The sequence below is a fragment of the Pongo pygmaeus genome, chromosome 8 (assembly GCF_028885625.2).
Source record: "Pongo pygmaeus isolate AG05252 chromosome 8, NHGRI_mPonPyg2-v2.0_pri, whole genome shotgun sequence".
Lineage (NCBI taxonomy): Eukaryota > Metazoa > Chordata > Mammalia > Primates > Hominidae > Pongo > Pongo pygmaeus.
In genome coordinates this window covers 118,969,837-118,983,812 of record NC_072381.2, presented here as the reverse complement: position 1 = coordinate 118,983,812, position 13,976 = coordinate 118,969,837, and the positions used below count along the sequence as shown (strand labels likewise).

General features: G+C 47.7%; 2 protein-coding genes across 7 annotated transcripts in view; one reads left to right on the top strand and one right to left on the bottom strand.

The window, feature by feature from the left end:
• NRAP (nebulin related anchoring protein) overlaps positions 1 to 628 on the top strand; it is a 77,131-nt gene extending 76,503 nt beyond the window's left edge. For 3 of the 6 annotated variants that reach the window (XM_054436117.1, XM_054436115.1, XM_054436113.2), the window contains one exon: positions 500 to 628. In XM_054436117.1, the coding sequence (XP_054292092.1) occupies positions 500 to 604 (105 nt within the window). In that variant the 3' untranslated portion in view covers positions 605 to 628. Of the gene's footprint in view, positions 1 to 496 lie in introns of all 6 variants that reach the window. The other 3 variants (XM_054436114.1, XM_054436116.2, XM_063670264.1) reach the window with 1 other exon arrangement.
• Positions 629 to 660: 32 nt separating this feature from the next.
• The window catches only part of HABP2 (hyaluronan binding protein 2), a 36,039-nt gene continuing 22,723 nt past the window's right edge, over positions 661 to 13,976 (bottom strand). Inside the window, exons 4-13 of the mRNA XM_054436118.2 lie at positions 13,614 to 13,721; positions 12,349 to 12,465; positions 11,470 to 11,589; positions 10,815 to 10,986; positions 8,931 to 9,028; positions 7,501 to 7,756; positions 6,274 to 6,416; positions 5,350 to 5,484; positions 3,685 to 3,830; positions 661 to 1,377 (exon numbers count right to left, since the gene is read on the bottom strand). Coding sequence (XP_054292093.1) covers positions 1,213 to 1,377; positions 3,685 to 3,830; positions 5,350 to 5,484; positions 6,274 to 6,416; positions 7,501 to 7,756; positions 8,931 to 9,028; positions 10,815 to 10,986; positions 11,470 to 11,589; positions 12,349 to 12,465; positions 13,614 to 13,721 — 1,460 coding nt within the window. The 3' untranslated portion in view covers positions 661 to 1,212. The remainder of the gene's footprint in view (positions 1,378 to 3,684; positions 3,831 to 5,349; positions 5,485 to 6,273; positions 6,417 to 7,500; positions 7,757 to 8,930; positions 9,029 to 10,814; positions 10,987 to 11,469; positions 11,590 to 12,348; positions 12,466 to 13,613; positions 13,722 to 13,976) is intronic.

Genomic DNA, 13,976 nt, shown 5'->3' with positions numbered 1-13,976 from the left:
AAGGTCAGTTAGCTCTAAAGAAGTGTGAAATGCAGCTCAAACAAGGCGCCTAATTTCATGGGTCTGAGATGACCAGGCAGATGACACGCAGGTTAAACTTCCTGCAGGGCTTTCTCTGAAGTCACAGCCATTAGTTCTGCAGAGGCAAACCTACCGGGGCTACATCAATCCCGGGCCAGGGCAGCCCAGGCTGTGCTGACTGCTTGCTCGTTACATTCGCAGAAAGGGTCAGGGACTCGCTGGATACGACAGTCTGCATTTTGAACCCTACTTTGTTCAGAAGAAAGACGCCAGATCTAAATGAGAGATTGGCTTTGCTTCTTTCTCATTCTTGCCTTGAGGGCCCTTTTTCTTGGGGAGGGTAGAAGAGGGGAAAAGGAAGGGGAGGGTGAGCCTGTTAAATGCTCCCTGCGCTTCTTAGCGTGTCCTGTGGGAACCGGGGCTGGGGGTGGCGGCGGGGGAGCTTCATTTTAACTTGGGGTATGTTTGATTTCAGCAGCGGGGGGCAGAAGCAGTGGAGGCTGGAGATCATCAGAGTGGGGAGGTGAACCCAGATGCCACTGAGATTCTGCACGTCAAAAGGAAGAAGGCCCTGCTGTTGTGAGCCATGTCCACCCTGATTCCTGAGAGGCCAGAGAGGAAGTTTGCTCACCAGAGGCATGCTTCAGATGGCTTTGATATCGGCGAGCTGGAAAAATGGCCCACTAGCCCATCCCAGATCTGCCTTTATTAAAATAATAACTCTGAAAGCAAATGGAGAATGTTGTATTTGTGGTCCTCTCTGATACCTAGAGGTGGATGGCTGATTCTGTTGAGTGCCTCGAGTGTCTGGGCTGAGGAATAAAGATGTGATGATGGTTCCCGCTGATGCTGGGCATTCTGGAGTCTGCATTTGCAGATGCGTGTGGTGGAGGCAGTCTCTGTGAACACTGATTTTTCTAGAAGGTACAATTGGGTGAGGAAAGCAAACATACTATGTTGTGTTGATTCCATCATTCCTTGGGTTACCAAGGGAGGCAGAAGAAGCCTGGTGATATTGTGCAAATGCTGGTCTGGGAAGGCCCAGGCTGGGTGGCAGTTGTCTCTGCTTAGAGTAGGGACAGTCCACTGTGTGGTCCCCTGGAGGCTCTGTGGGTGTCCATTGTTGGCCATGAGGCCTCCCGGTGTCAGGATGCCAAGGAGAGTGGGCTCTGAGGTCCAGAAGACAGTACCTTAGAAGCCACTTTCACTTTTGATGGTGGACTTGATCCAATTCAGGAATTTGGTAACATGGGTGTAGACCCCTGGCCTCGTCCCACACTCCAGGCCCCAACTCACTATCCCATAGACGTAGTAGGTGCCATCCTTCTCACAGGTCAGGGGGCCTCCAGAGTCACCCTAAGGGAAACAGAGGCATAAGCTCATCCTCACGAACCAGAGACATTTGGAGACGCCCCCACCTCTCTCCAGGGGGGGTGTCAGGGAGGGATGGGGTGGAATCCCTTGCCAGCCTCCGTGGGCTTCTCTGGAAAGCAGTGACAAGGCTCTCCCCACATCTCACATGATACAAGACTCTAAGGGACAGAAGATAACAGTGTCCTCCGTCCCTGAGTCCACGCGGTCTTGACAGAGGAGCCGCACAGCTGCACTTCCCAACTCTTAAGTGATGCAGATGTTATGACTGTGAGTTCTCAGGGGCCCTCAGCACACACAGGGGAGGAGGATGGGGACTCCAAGGCAGCGTGGCCTAGGTGCTTAGCATGGTCTATGGGGTTAGATCTCCTGGGTTTCAAGCCAGGCCCTACCACCTGCCAGGCATGTGACCTCGGGCCTCAGTTTCTCACACTGTAAACCATAGATAGCAATAGATCCCCATCCCCCAGGGTTCTTGTGAAGATTGTAAAGTATATAGAACAGTGCCTGGTTCATATTAAACCGTCATGGAAGGTGGCGAGGATGATGATGGTGAGGAAAAGAAGACATTGAGGATGATAGCTCTCGAAAACTTAATACTGCTTAAGCACTACAACTGACAGGTTTTTTAAAATGAATTCTCTCTTTTAAACTTAGCCACGACCTTGTGATCTTATGGATAGATTTCCATTTTATAGCTTAGGCATCTGAGATTGAAGAATTGCTTTCATCATTGATAAAAGTCATACAGTAAGAGACAGAACCAGGTTTCAAGTTCACAACTATTTGTTTCCAAAGCCTGCAAGTGAAATCATTCAATTATCTAGGGAATTGAATGAGAGTTTTTTTTTTGTTTTTTTTTTTTTTGTTGTTGTTGTTGTTGCTGTTGTTTTGTTTTTGTTTTTGTTTTTTTTTTTTTGGGACAGGGTCTCGCTTTGTTGCCCAGGCTGGAGTGCAGTGACACCCTCTTGGCTCACTGCAACCTCCGTTTCCTGGGTCCAAGTGATTCTCCTGCCTCAGCCCCAGTAGCTGGGACTACAGTAGGCATGTGCCACCATGTCCACCTAATTTTTTTATTTTTCTTTTAGTAGAGATGGGGTTTCACCATGTTGGCTAGGCTGATCTTGAACTCCTGACCTCAGGTGATCTGCCTGCCTCAGCCTCCCAAAGTGCTGAGATTACAGGCTTGAGCCACAATGCCCAGCCTGAATGAGCTGTTTTCTTAACCATCTTCTGGGAAGGAGTTTAGGGCAAATTGCACCCATTTGCCCCTCCTCTGAGTATGTGAACATCCTTGGCTTGTTGGGAAGAGACAGAGAGTCACAGGAGAGCCACAAACCCTGGAGAGAGGAACCTCGATGTCCCATCCCAAAGTGAGTTCAAGGCCAGCAAATCATTGTGGGTTCCTTTGTACGGGGAGGCTCCCTCAAGGAGATGGGATTTGAATGTTGGCATGCTGTTTTCCAGGACAGTTAGAAAGCTTATGGGGACAACAGTCAGAAAATTCTAAATGGAGGTGTTCCTGGGATTCTAGAAAGGACCCTGTGTGATGTGATCCCTACAGATAAAGGGACTATGGGGAATGGGCTTTGACTTGGGGCAGGGCCCGAAGTCACTTTAGCATTGGTTGATGGAGCCACCACCTTCTCCCCTCTGCAACAGTGTCTTTGAGTCACAAGCCTCAGCAACTTGGGGTTCCGAAAGGCCCTAGGCTACAGATATACTTAGTTTTCTAGGGCTAAAACACCCCCCACAACACACACACACACGCACACATGAGTCCTAATGATGAGTTAATATTACTGTGAAATCTCTAGCTCTAGGCCTTCTTCTTTCTCCTTCTAGCCACTGGTCTTCTGGACAGTTCCCTGTTTACTGGGATTCTCAGAAATACTGCCCAACACTGAGGCCACAAGCCCCTTTGGTGTCCTGCAGACTGTATTGTTCAAATCCCAGCCCTGCCACTGGCCACCCAATTGCTATAGGCCAAGATAACTTCTCTAAGCATCTGTAAAATGGTGATCATGACATCGCCTTCACCAGTGTGTTGTGAGAGTTAAATTAGACAATGCAGGCAATGTGACCTCTGTGGTCATTACGCTGAGTCATCCTGGGTTGATGTGGATGCAGATGCACCAGGGGGCCAGGGGGCAGACACAGCTCACCTGTGTCTTAGCTTTACCACAGGTGGACCTCTGAACCTAGCTCCCAGCTCGGGGCTCTAAGGGTCCTCTGCCTAGTGAAACATCCTGCTAGCCTTTCCTACCGCAAGCACCACTTGGAGTCTCTGACCTGGCAGGTATCTTGCCCAGGTTTCTGAAGGTTTCCCGCACAGATCATACTGTCATCAATCATGTGGTCATAGAGTCGGCGGGAGTTGCACAAAGCGTTGGCGATCAGCTTGACTTTGGCATCCAGGAGCTGGCGGGACCCTTTTCCTGTGGGGAAGGGGCAGAGAAAAGAGTCACTACTGTGGGGACCAGGGTGGCACCAACCCCACCAGAAACCAGATTGTCAGGGAGAAGCCCACCAACTCTCAGCTCAGAAGGGAAGGGTTTTTCCAGGATATGGGCAGAAAAGCCTCATCTTTAGCCTTCACCATGCCAGTGCAGACCTGCAATCCTGTGCTGGTCGTGATAGATGGACCAGATAGTATATTCCCTCCTCTCTTTCCCCAACTAGGCCATGAGGTTCAGGAGGAAATAGATGCTATCTTAACCATTTTAAAATACCCAAGGCCTAACAAAAGGGCTGGCACAATTCTTAGTGAATGAATGGATGGATGGATGGATGGATGGATGGATGGATGGATGGATGGATGAAGTGCCCTGTGCAGTAGGCTACCTGCTTCCTAGAGCAGGCATTTTCCCCTGTAAAGATAATGACATCAATCAAAACATGTCATTGGCTTTGAACATAAAGTCTTAGAGGCCTGTTTATGAAAAGCAAAATAATTCTAACCTGAGACTCCAAAAGATTCCCATCTGAGACCTCACCATGCTGACCAGACCATATTGAGCAGAATAGAGGTTGACAAGTTCAGATGGACTACAATGAAAATGGCTGTAAAATGAGTTTACTGGCTGACCCTAAATCCAATTAGCCAGACATCTTTCTCAAAAGACTCAAAGTTGTATATTACATTTCACTCTGTTCAAATATATGGAATTTCTGCAGACTTATTTATTGTGATTCTCGATATTCATTATTAAGGACAAGATTTGGGAAGGAAGAGAAATATATTTTGAGTATTTGGGAAAGACATGAAATACCCTTCTGAATTTTTTTTTTTTTTGTAGTAGAGGGTATAATGGTGCCAGTACTATGAGGAAAGTAATCCTTTGGTTACTTTTAAAAATAAGACCAAATCCTAAAGACAAATCAACAGCTGGATTTAACACAATTTTATAGAATGTCTACTGTGTGGAGAACCCCGAGCAAAGTACTCTGAGACAGACAGAGATGAATGGGACCTGACCCCCATCTTCTAAGGGCTGACTTAATGAATATCTCTGTAGAATTCTATCATCCCCTGTGATCATGCTTGCAAACCTAGGAAGTAAGTATGATTACTGAGAAACTAAAACTCAGTTGTTCAAGTGACAAAGTCAAGAATTGAATACCAGTCTGTCTGACTCAAAAATCCATGATCTTTCCTCTTTCCAATCTACTGAGGAAAGGAGCAAGATCTCCATAAATGCACGGTCAATGCTTGGTAAAATTCAAGTATTTAGGAGTAGGGCCAGGGACAGATATGGAGATCAGAGAAACTCAGGGAAGGTTCCCTGCAGGTGGAGGAATTTAACCAGAGCTTGTTCAATGAGGCAGATGCTTTCTTTGGTTGATGCATTTTGAACATGATACTCATTTCAACTTCAAAAGGGCAGCTGAGCTTGGCCTTTCTTCTCTGGTTGATGTAGTTCACCTAAGTCATGGGAGAGTGCATGGCCGACTCACCTGTTTCTGTAACACCCCAGCCAGAGATGTGGCACTCACTCCCAGAGGGAAAGGACCCATCAGGCAAGCACACGGTCTTCACGTATTTGGATTCCAGAGCACAGTGACCATCCACTGGCTTTAACTTGAGCAATGCTAGGTGGAGAGAGAGGTAGAAAATGGGTGCAATGTCACCTCTTTGTCAGAGAAGCACCAGCTTCAACTTGCTCGGGAAGGTGGCCACAGCAAAGCCCCACCCGCCCCCGCCATGCCTGAAAATCTTCTTCCACGGTCATTTCACATTTTGAACTTCCACCCGGGAAGGAGTAGCACTTCAGGGCGAGAGTCATATCAAGAAATAATAATTGACTTTGAAGTCATTTCTAATCCATTTTTTAAGAAACAGGCTGTTAGAGGGGAAAAAAGCTATTGAGGAAGGAGAGAGAGGTGGGGGGGGGGGTCTCATGAAAAGGGAAACAGGGTACAGAACTGAGCAGCTGGTAGCTAGGAACGTCATTGCATTTGCACTGGAGCACCTGCCAGGGGCTAGGGGCCAGGCATGCCTGCAAGCACATTGTGTCACCTGACACATAGGAAGCTGAGAGTTGTGCATCAGTGTTTCCATTTCATAGAAGAGAAGAGAGGGCTCAGGGAGGTGAGCTGGCTCCTGGTGAGAAAGTTGGGAAGCCGGGATTCCAGGCCAAGCGTATTCCATAGCACAATGCTAGCATTGCTTCCCCTCAGTTTAAGAGCATATGCCCATTTATCTACATTTACACATACCCTCAAACACTGAAAATCCCTGGAATACATGCCCTACCTCACAGGGTCCACAGGGACCAAAAACAATCAAGAGCACCTTCTAGAACCACACTTCAGCTTTCTGGTCACAGAGAAATCTACCCAGGACAAGACCCTCAGGACAGCCACAAAAGAGGAACTTGCCAATATCATTGTGGGGAATCTCATCTCTTTCATTGTAGTGGCTGTACTTGAATATCTTCTCCACCCTAAAGCTCTGCTCATGAAATTCTTCTTTCTTCAGGTCCTGGTCCCCTAGCACCACCTTTAGATGTCTGGTTTTTATGCTGCAAGGGAAAATGAGATTGTCAGGAAGGCTCTGTTTCTGCTCAGCTGTGTGGCCTTTGGCAAATCTGACCTTCTTCAGACTCAGCCTCCTCATCTGAACCCTCGTCTCACTCACAGAACTCTGCTGTGGTGGGGTCCAAATAAGATTATGTAAGGGAAGTGCTTTATTAACAGAAGCAAGCTCCAGATATAAGCTATAACTTTTACCCACTTCTTATGGGGGAGCTCCCATTCTCCCTAGGCCTTCCAAAGAAACAGCCATTGCCATCTTGAACCAATCTTCTAAAATCCATTGGCAGGTGCTAATGTTTGCCTGCTTGACCTCTCTTGAGGAGCACTTCCTAGAATCCCAGAGAAATCATTTACTATAAGGTGAACTGGAGGACCTTCATGGCCACCTCCAAAACCCAGACTTTGTTGGACCAGCCTTGACCATGAGCATAGGGAGCTCAGAAGAGGGGGTGACTCTTCAGCTCCCCAGAAGTTACTTGCTTCTTTAAGGCACACAAGAGGCATGGATGAAGACACCTGACTCAGAAGGGTCATTGGTGATGGCGTCAGACAGAGGAGCATGCTTTCCTCTGTTCAGGGCAGGACAAAAGAAGTCAAAGAAGCAGATAGAATGGGGTTTCCATCTTACTTGTCCACTTAACTTTCCATACGACTTCAGGCAAGGTAAAGGAAGAATCCCGAGATTCAAGATCCTCACTTACAAAAACGGAATAACAATAAACTCTTTTCCTCCCCAAATATTTACTCAGCACTTGCTACGTACAAAGGCATGCTCAAGACACTGGAGATCCCACAATTAATAAAACAGATAAAAATCCCTGACCTTCCTCAGCTTGTCTTCCAGCAGACAGCTTTGAGGATTAAATGTCATATAATAAATGCAGTGCCCATGGTAAGCATTCCAGACATGGTAGCTATTTTCCCTCTGGCTTTCAGGAGCCCTTCTTTTGCCCTTGAACAGATCAGACCCCCTAATCCTGACAGAACTACCAAGACGCTGCTCAGAGGGGAAGGGGAGAGCACCCCCAGGCACTCAAGCCACCCTGGTCCCTGCTCCCAGCCGGCACCTACTCGGTGCAGTGGGCAGCAGTGAGCACCCAGCAGGGGTGGATCAGCGCCCCCCCACAGAAGTGGCCCTGGGGCATGGAGACTGTCAGAGGCAGTGAGGACTGGAGGGACGCCTGCCATGGGTGCTTGCCCGCCGTGCTCTTAAAGCCTCCATAGACTCTCTTGATCTTCCTCTCTGCTATCTCAGTCTTTCCGCAGGAGTCAAACCCCAGAAACTTGGCTGATGGCTCAGTGGGGCTTTCCTCCGTGTAGGCAACGTCTGTGGGACACAAGAAAGACAAATTGTGCTACTCAGCCTCCCTCCAGTTCCTCAGCAGGGCTCAGGCAGAGGTATGACTCTGAGCCCAACAGCTGAGCAGGGGTCCAGAGCTGAGAGACTGCACCGGTGCAGACAGGGTGGGCATGCAGTACGTGCACAGTTGATATTTGTTGAATACATTGCGTAACATAAAGCAAGTCTATAGAATTAACAATGTAGATTTTTTTTCTTCCATTTCAAAGTGTGTGACTCCTAAGATTGACATGGACACACACCACACACACATTATGTTTATGTAAATATACAAATCCATCACTGGGTATGTACTCTACCTTGACAAAGCTCCCACAATTATAAGCGTGCATCATCAATGCATCTTTCATTATTAGTGCACACTTACAATTGTGGAGGCTTTTTCAGGGTAGAGGGGAGGATATTCAGATGAACTAGAATAGGTGAGATAAACCATTTGCACAGATGACTGTGATACAAAAGGAGTGAGCAGTAAATGTTGTACAGGTGGTGACTTGTCCCGTTCCTTAGGATTTATAAGGAGGCAGAGATAACATTTTACTTGAGAAATCAAGGAGGACTTCCTGGAGGAGGGGATATTTGAGTTGGTTCTCAAAGAATAGTTGTATATAGACAAGAACAGATATGGGATGGAGTGTTATAGACAGAAGTGACCATAAGATCAAAGGCACATATGTGAAACTGCTCAGGGAGGGAATCCCACTGGTCAGGGTGAAAGGGTACATTGTTCCAGATGTGGGCACAGAGTGGGGCCAGGACAGATGGCCAGGAAGACTGCGAGGCTGGAATTTGAATGCTTTGCATCCTAAGAGGCTATGGGAGCCCAGCCAGTTTGATCACCACTGCACACCCAGGGCCCACAGCAAGAGATGGGTAAATATCTGTTGAGGGCACTGATTTGGAGTCAGAAACCATGAGTTTAGAGTTGGACTACCTGACCTAAACCCACAAAGGTATCCAGAACTGCTTGGCATCCTGGTGGGTGCAGACAGTTGGGCAGTTGGGCTGGCACTGGGATGGGAATTGGTAAAGCAGGTGTGGAGGAAGAACGGGGTGAGGGAGGGACCAGGTGCCAGGGACATCTCCCTACAAATCTCCATCCCCCCCACCCCCTGGGCTTCTGAACAGCCATGGCCTTTACCTTGGGCTGAGCAGGCTGAGACATCACAGTATTCCCATTTCACCTTGTCATTGGTAACTTTAATAAAGCACCAGGGCTTTTCATCCGCATCTGGGTTTCTAAAACACAAAACAAAACAACTCAGAGTCAAGGCTTGGTGAACACACTGGATCTTATTAAAGAACCTTTGGATAAGAAGGTGCCAGACTCTTGTGCTCCCCCTGGGACCACATTTCTTTGAATCCTCCAACAGGTTACAAAACCTTAGCACAGATGGGAGTTTATAGTATTTTTTTGGCAAAACCTTGTCTTCTAGAGGAAAATCTCAAGGACAAGGAAGCCGTCCCAAGTCTCACGCCAGATCCACAGGACATATCAAATTATTTGTAGGAAAAGAAATGAGATCCCTGATGAAGACCTTTCTATATCAGGAGAGTAAAATCATCACATAAACATGGAGAGAGTTGGGTTCCTCTGCCTGAGCCTTTGAATTCTATGCATGGGAGTCCTCTGAGAAAGGCTGCCAAGAGGCCCCCCTCCCCTCTGCCACCGAAGACAGCTCCACCAAGGGAACAGCTCAAGGTGAGTGCAAGTGGAAAGTACTAGTGTTTTGTGAAAAAAAAAAATCTTCATGGCCGGGTGCAGTGGCTCACGCCTGTAATCCCAGCACTTTGGGAGGCCAAGGCAGGTGGATCATGAGGTCAGGAGTTGGAGACCAGGCTGGCCAAGATGGTGAAACCCATCTCTACTAAAAATACAAAAATTAGCCGGGTGTGGTGGTGCGCACCTGTAATCCCAGCTACTTGGAAGGCTGAGGCAGGAGAATCACTTGAACCTGAGAGGCAGAGGTTGCAGTGAGCTGAGATGGTGCCACTGCACTCTAGCCTGGGTGACAGAGCGAGACTCCATCTCAAAAAAACAAAAACAAAAACAAACAAGAAAAAATCCTCATTTATGAAGCCAGATCAAAGCCATACAAAGACCCCCTCACCCTAATCTGCAACTCTTCTGACTCATTGGCCTTGGCCAGACAAAGGGTAGTGGCAGGAAGCCAACAGAGTGGCCTGGAGGCAGCAGAAAAGGAAGAAGGAAACTAGATCACCACCAGGGAGGGTGGGGGCATTACTCTCACATGGGAAAGCCTGAACATCCTTGGGCCAGAGACCGTCACCTTCAACAGACATTCTACTTGCTCTTCTCCATCTCTGCCTAGAAGTTACGTGGGCTCATGTGATTATTTCTGACCAACAAAGTATGCGTGGGGAGAGGATGTGTCCCTTCTAGGTTGAGGTAGAGAAAAACTCATGCTTCATTTCCCAGTCTCTTCTTGCAGATCCTGAGTATTTGAGTAAGCCCGTGGAGCTGAATTCCCTGCCATCATCACCAACAACCCACATGACACATGGAACATTAGTAAGAAATAGACATTTTTTCTTTTTTTTTTCTTTTTTTGAGACAGGGTCTCATTCTGTCACCCAGGCTGGAGTGCAGTGGCTCACTGCAGCCTCGACCTCCTGGGTTCAGATGATCCTCCCATCTCAGCCTCCTGATTAGCTGGGGCTGCAGGTGCTGACCACCACATTCAGCTATTTTCTTTTTTTTTTTTTTGGGTAGAGATGGGGTTTTGCTATTTTGCTCAGGCTGGCCTTGAACTCCTGGGCTCAAGCAATCTGCCTGCGTCAGCCTCTGAAAGTGCTAGGATTACAGGCATGAACCACAGCAACCGGCCCAGAAATAGACTTTGATGTATTTGAGCCACTGAGATTTGGCAGTTGTTTACTACAGCAGCATAACATTGCCTTCCTGAGTAAGAAAATCTTCCTAGAAAGGAGGCTGATGAATTTCAATGATCTGTTTTAAAATAAGTGACCAAAATCAACTGAGCATAAATAAGGTAAGTGTTACCTGCAGAAATTGTGCTCCCCAATCCCATGGGTCTCAGCGTCCTCCATAAACATGTTGTAATTCTCCTGCAAGAGGAGGTGGGAGTTCCAGTAAAGGCATGCATGCTGGTTGACTGTCCTATTCATTTTCCCTCGGTAAGAGTAGCCATCGCCAACATAGCAGTCATCAGAACCTCCGAGAGAGCAGGTAACAATGTGAGAACCAACAGCCATTGGCATGCTGCTCCCAAAAAGGGTTTGGTGGGTATGTGAAGTGGTGAGAGAACTGGACCTGCATATTTATCACCCTGAGATTTCACCACGAATTTCAGAAAAAAAAAAGTGTTGAATGTCCCACATTTAATCCTGCTTAAAACATGAAATATAGTGGTTGTAGGGTGTGGGAGCTTAGTCCTTTAATTCTGGCTCACACAAGAACTGATGGAAGGTGGGCTAAGGCCTAGGGATGCCCAGGTGGTTTGACTTGCCTGCACTACACCCCAGTTTATTACTTTCTTTACAGGAAGCCAGACACGCCCTATCCCCTTAGGTGAGAAGGCTGAGGCAATAACAGAGTTTGGGAAACTTGATTTGAACCACATTCTGGCAAAAAAACCCAGAGAGAAAAGGGTTCCAGAGGCCTCAGTTGTGGCCCTGATGGTGGCAGAGACCCATACCTATTTCACAGAATTTCCCCTTGAACTGGTCAAGACAGGCACAGGTGAACTTGGATCTCCGCTTATGCCGGGAGCAGGTAGCCCCATTCTGGCAGGGGTTTGGCCTGCATACAGGAATCACTGTGAACACAGGAACGGGGCCAGGAAGGCTCTTCAGAAGGAGTTGCAGCCCATGGTTGAGATGACAAGGAGACATTGGTGGCATTCTACTGGTGTCCATCCTTTCACGAAAGATGGGTCACCAGATGGGAAAGACAGATCCACTGACACTCTAATAAGTGTACACAGAAGCCTTAAGAACTTAAGCAAATATGGACGAAGCAATCTGGCTGGAGGCCATGCCTAACTGCATAAGTAGATGGGTCACTCAGTAAGGAAACAAAGAAGCATGGACGGAGCAGGAGTGCTGGGCCTCATCTGAGCTAGGTAGAGCTCTGCCTGCTGATACCCATGTGGCCATGAGCAAATGAGTTAACCTGTCTACATTTCAGGTTCTTCATCTGTAAAGCTCTTCCTTGAGGTGTCTTTGGAGAAAGCAAAAGAGAACGTAAATTTCCGGAGACAATGCCTGCCTCACAGCTGGGACTCGATATGTATTTATTCCCCTACTTGGTCCCTCTCAGGAATAGATCAGGGTCTACTTCCTGGAAGAAGTGAGTTTCAAGATGATTCTTTTTGGATGGGAAGGGACACAGACCAGTCAATTCCCACTGGATGGAGTCAATCCAGGGATAATGAATCTTTAGAAACCCTAGGGAAAAGGACTATCTTGGGTGCCTGCCACAAAAACATCAGATGCATCTGGCCTTCCATGCAGAAGGGTGCAGGTACAAGATAGGGCACAGAGAGTCTAGCGTCGAAGGGGCCTCCACCACTTACCTTGGGAGCAGCTGGGACCTGTGTAAGGGTGTTTACAGACACAGTGGTAGTAGGGAGGACTCTGGGTAATGAGACATTGGCCCCGGCCACATGGGTTGTCCTTGCACGTATTTTGCACTGTAGGAGATCCATAACACAAGATATTATTTGGGGCACATTTTCCTTAGAGGGATGCATGTACAATACAATGTTTGGGAGTGGGGTGACTGACAGTGTCTGTAGCCTTGTCCGTGGTCCGGAAACACTAGGCTATGCCAGGACAAGGCTTCTGTCTAATTTTTGGGTCATGGAGGATTGTCTCCCACATTGCTTCCCATGCCCATAGTCTTAATTTTTCTATTTTAATAAAAAAAACTTTGATAATTGTTACACCTTCACCAAACAGAGCTGCAATTTTAGTCTCTCCATTTTCTAGCTAACTTCAGAGTGCATTTACAGTTTTGTCACTTTTCTGAGAAGTTGAGGAGTGAGCCCAGACACTGTGTTTACACTCGATATTCTCAACCATCCTGAAAAATTTATTGAAGAAATTGCAGGATTGAACATGAAAAGAATAAGTGAAGGGGCACCGAGGGAAGAAGTCAACCACAAAGCCGTACTGATACCTAAGGCCCCCCTTGCCCTCCACCAAGTAAGATGGTTGCTAGAGAAGCCCAAATCCAGGTTTTCTCTAGGGGTAAAATTAGCCCCGAGAAGTCCTGTTCCTGATGCTTTATTCCACTGCCTCATGTTATGCCCACAAGAGTTCACTAGCAGCAGACACAGTGAGGATGGCAGAATGAATGAGCATGGGCCAGAAGTCAGGCACGAGGGCTCTAATTTCTGCTCTACACCTAGCTAGCTGTGTGACCTTGATAAAATGCCCCCACTCTCTGGGTTCCCTTTCTCTAACTGGGTTGGGTCTCATGTGCCCTGAGATCCTCCCTGCTCTCCCATTTGAGGACAACATTGACCTGTTGCAGTTAGACTAAACACTCTAAGCACAAAGTCCTGAGTTTGGGCTACATCTTGGTTAGAGTCCAGCCCTTATCCCCTCTCAGCCTCAATCTTCCCATCTGGAGAATGGAGGTACTAGTTCCATCTCAGAGTGCAGGGGTGAGGATCCAGTGAGAGGCTGCCTGGGACCATGCAGAGGAATCCACTATGCATGATACAGTATTGCAGTTATAATCCTTTCCATGGCATCACGCAGTGCTTTCTCACACAGAAAGGACTGCCTCTTGTTTAACTCAGAGGCAAGAGTGGACTAGTGATGATGGACTCACCTTTCTGACACTTATTCCCAGAGAAAGGAGCCAGGCAGCTGCATGTGAAGGTGCTCCCATGGACGAGGCAGTCCCCACCGTGTTCACAGGGGTTGGGCTGGCACGGATCTAAGACACACAGGAAGAAGGCAATGTTGGTAAGGAAAGGCAGGTGAGAAGCCCCCCCACTTTTTCATCAAATTTCAGTCTCCTGCCCCAAATGAGAGAGTGACTACCGAGCCAGAAACTGGGGAAAGGAGGAAAACATATGTTGTCCTTAAACAGCAAGGAAAACTGCAGTCACCTGACCAGAGAGAGGGATTCAGGTTAGTGAGAGGAGAGGCGAGAAGGAACCACGACTGTCTCCCCTCGGCCTGGCTTTGG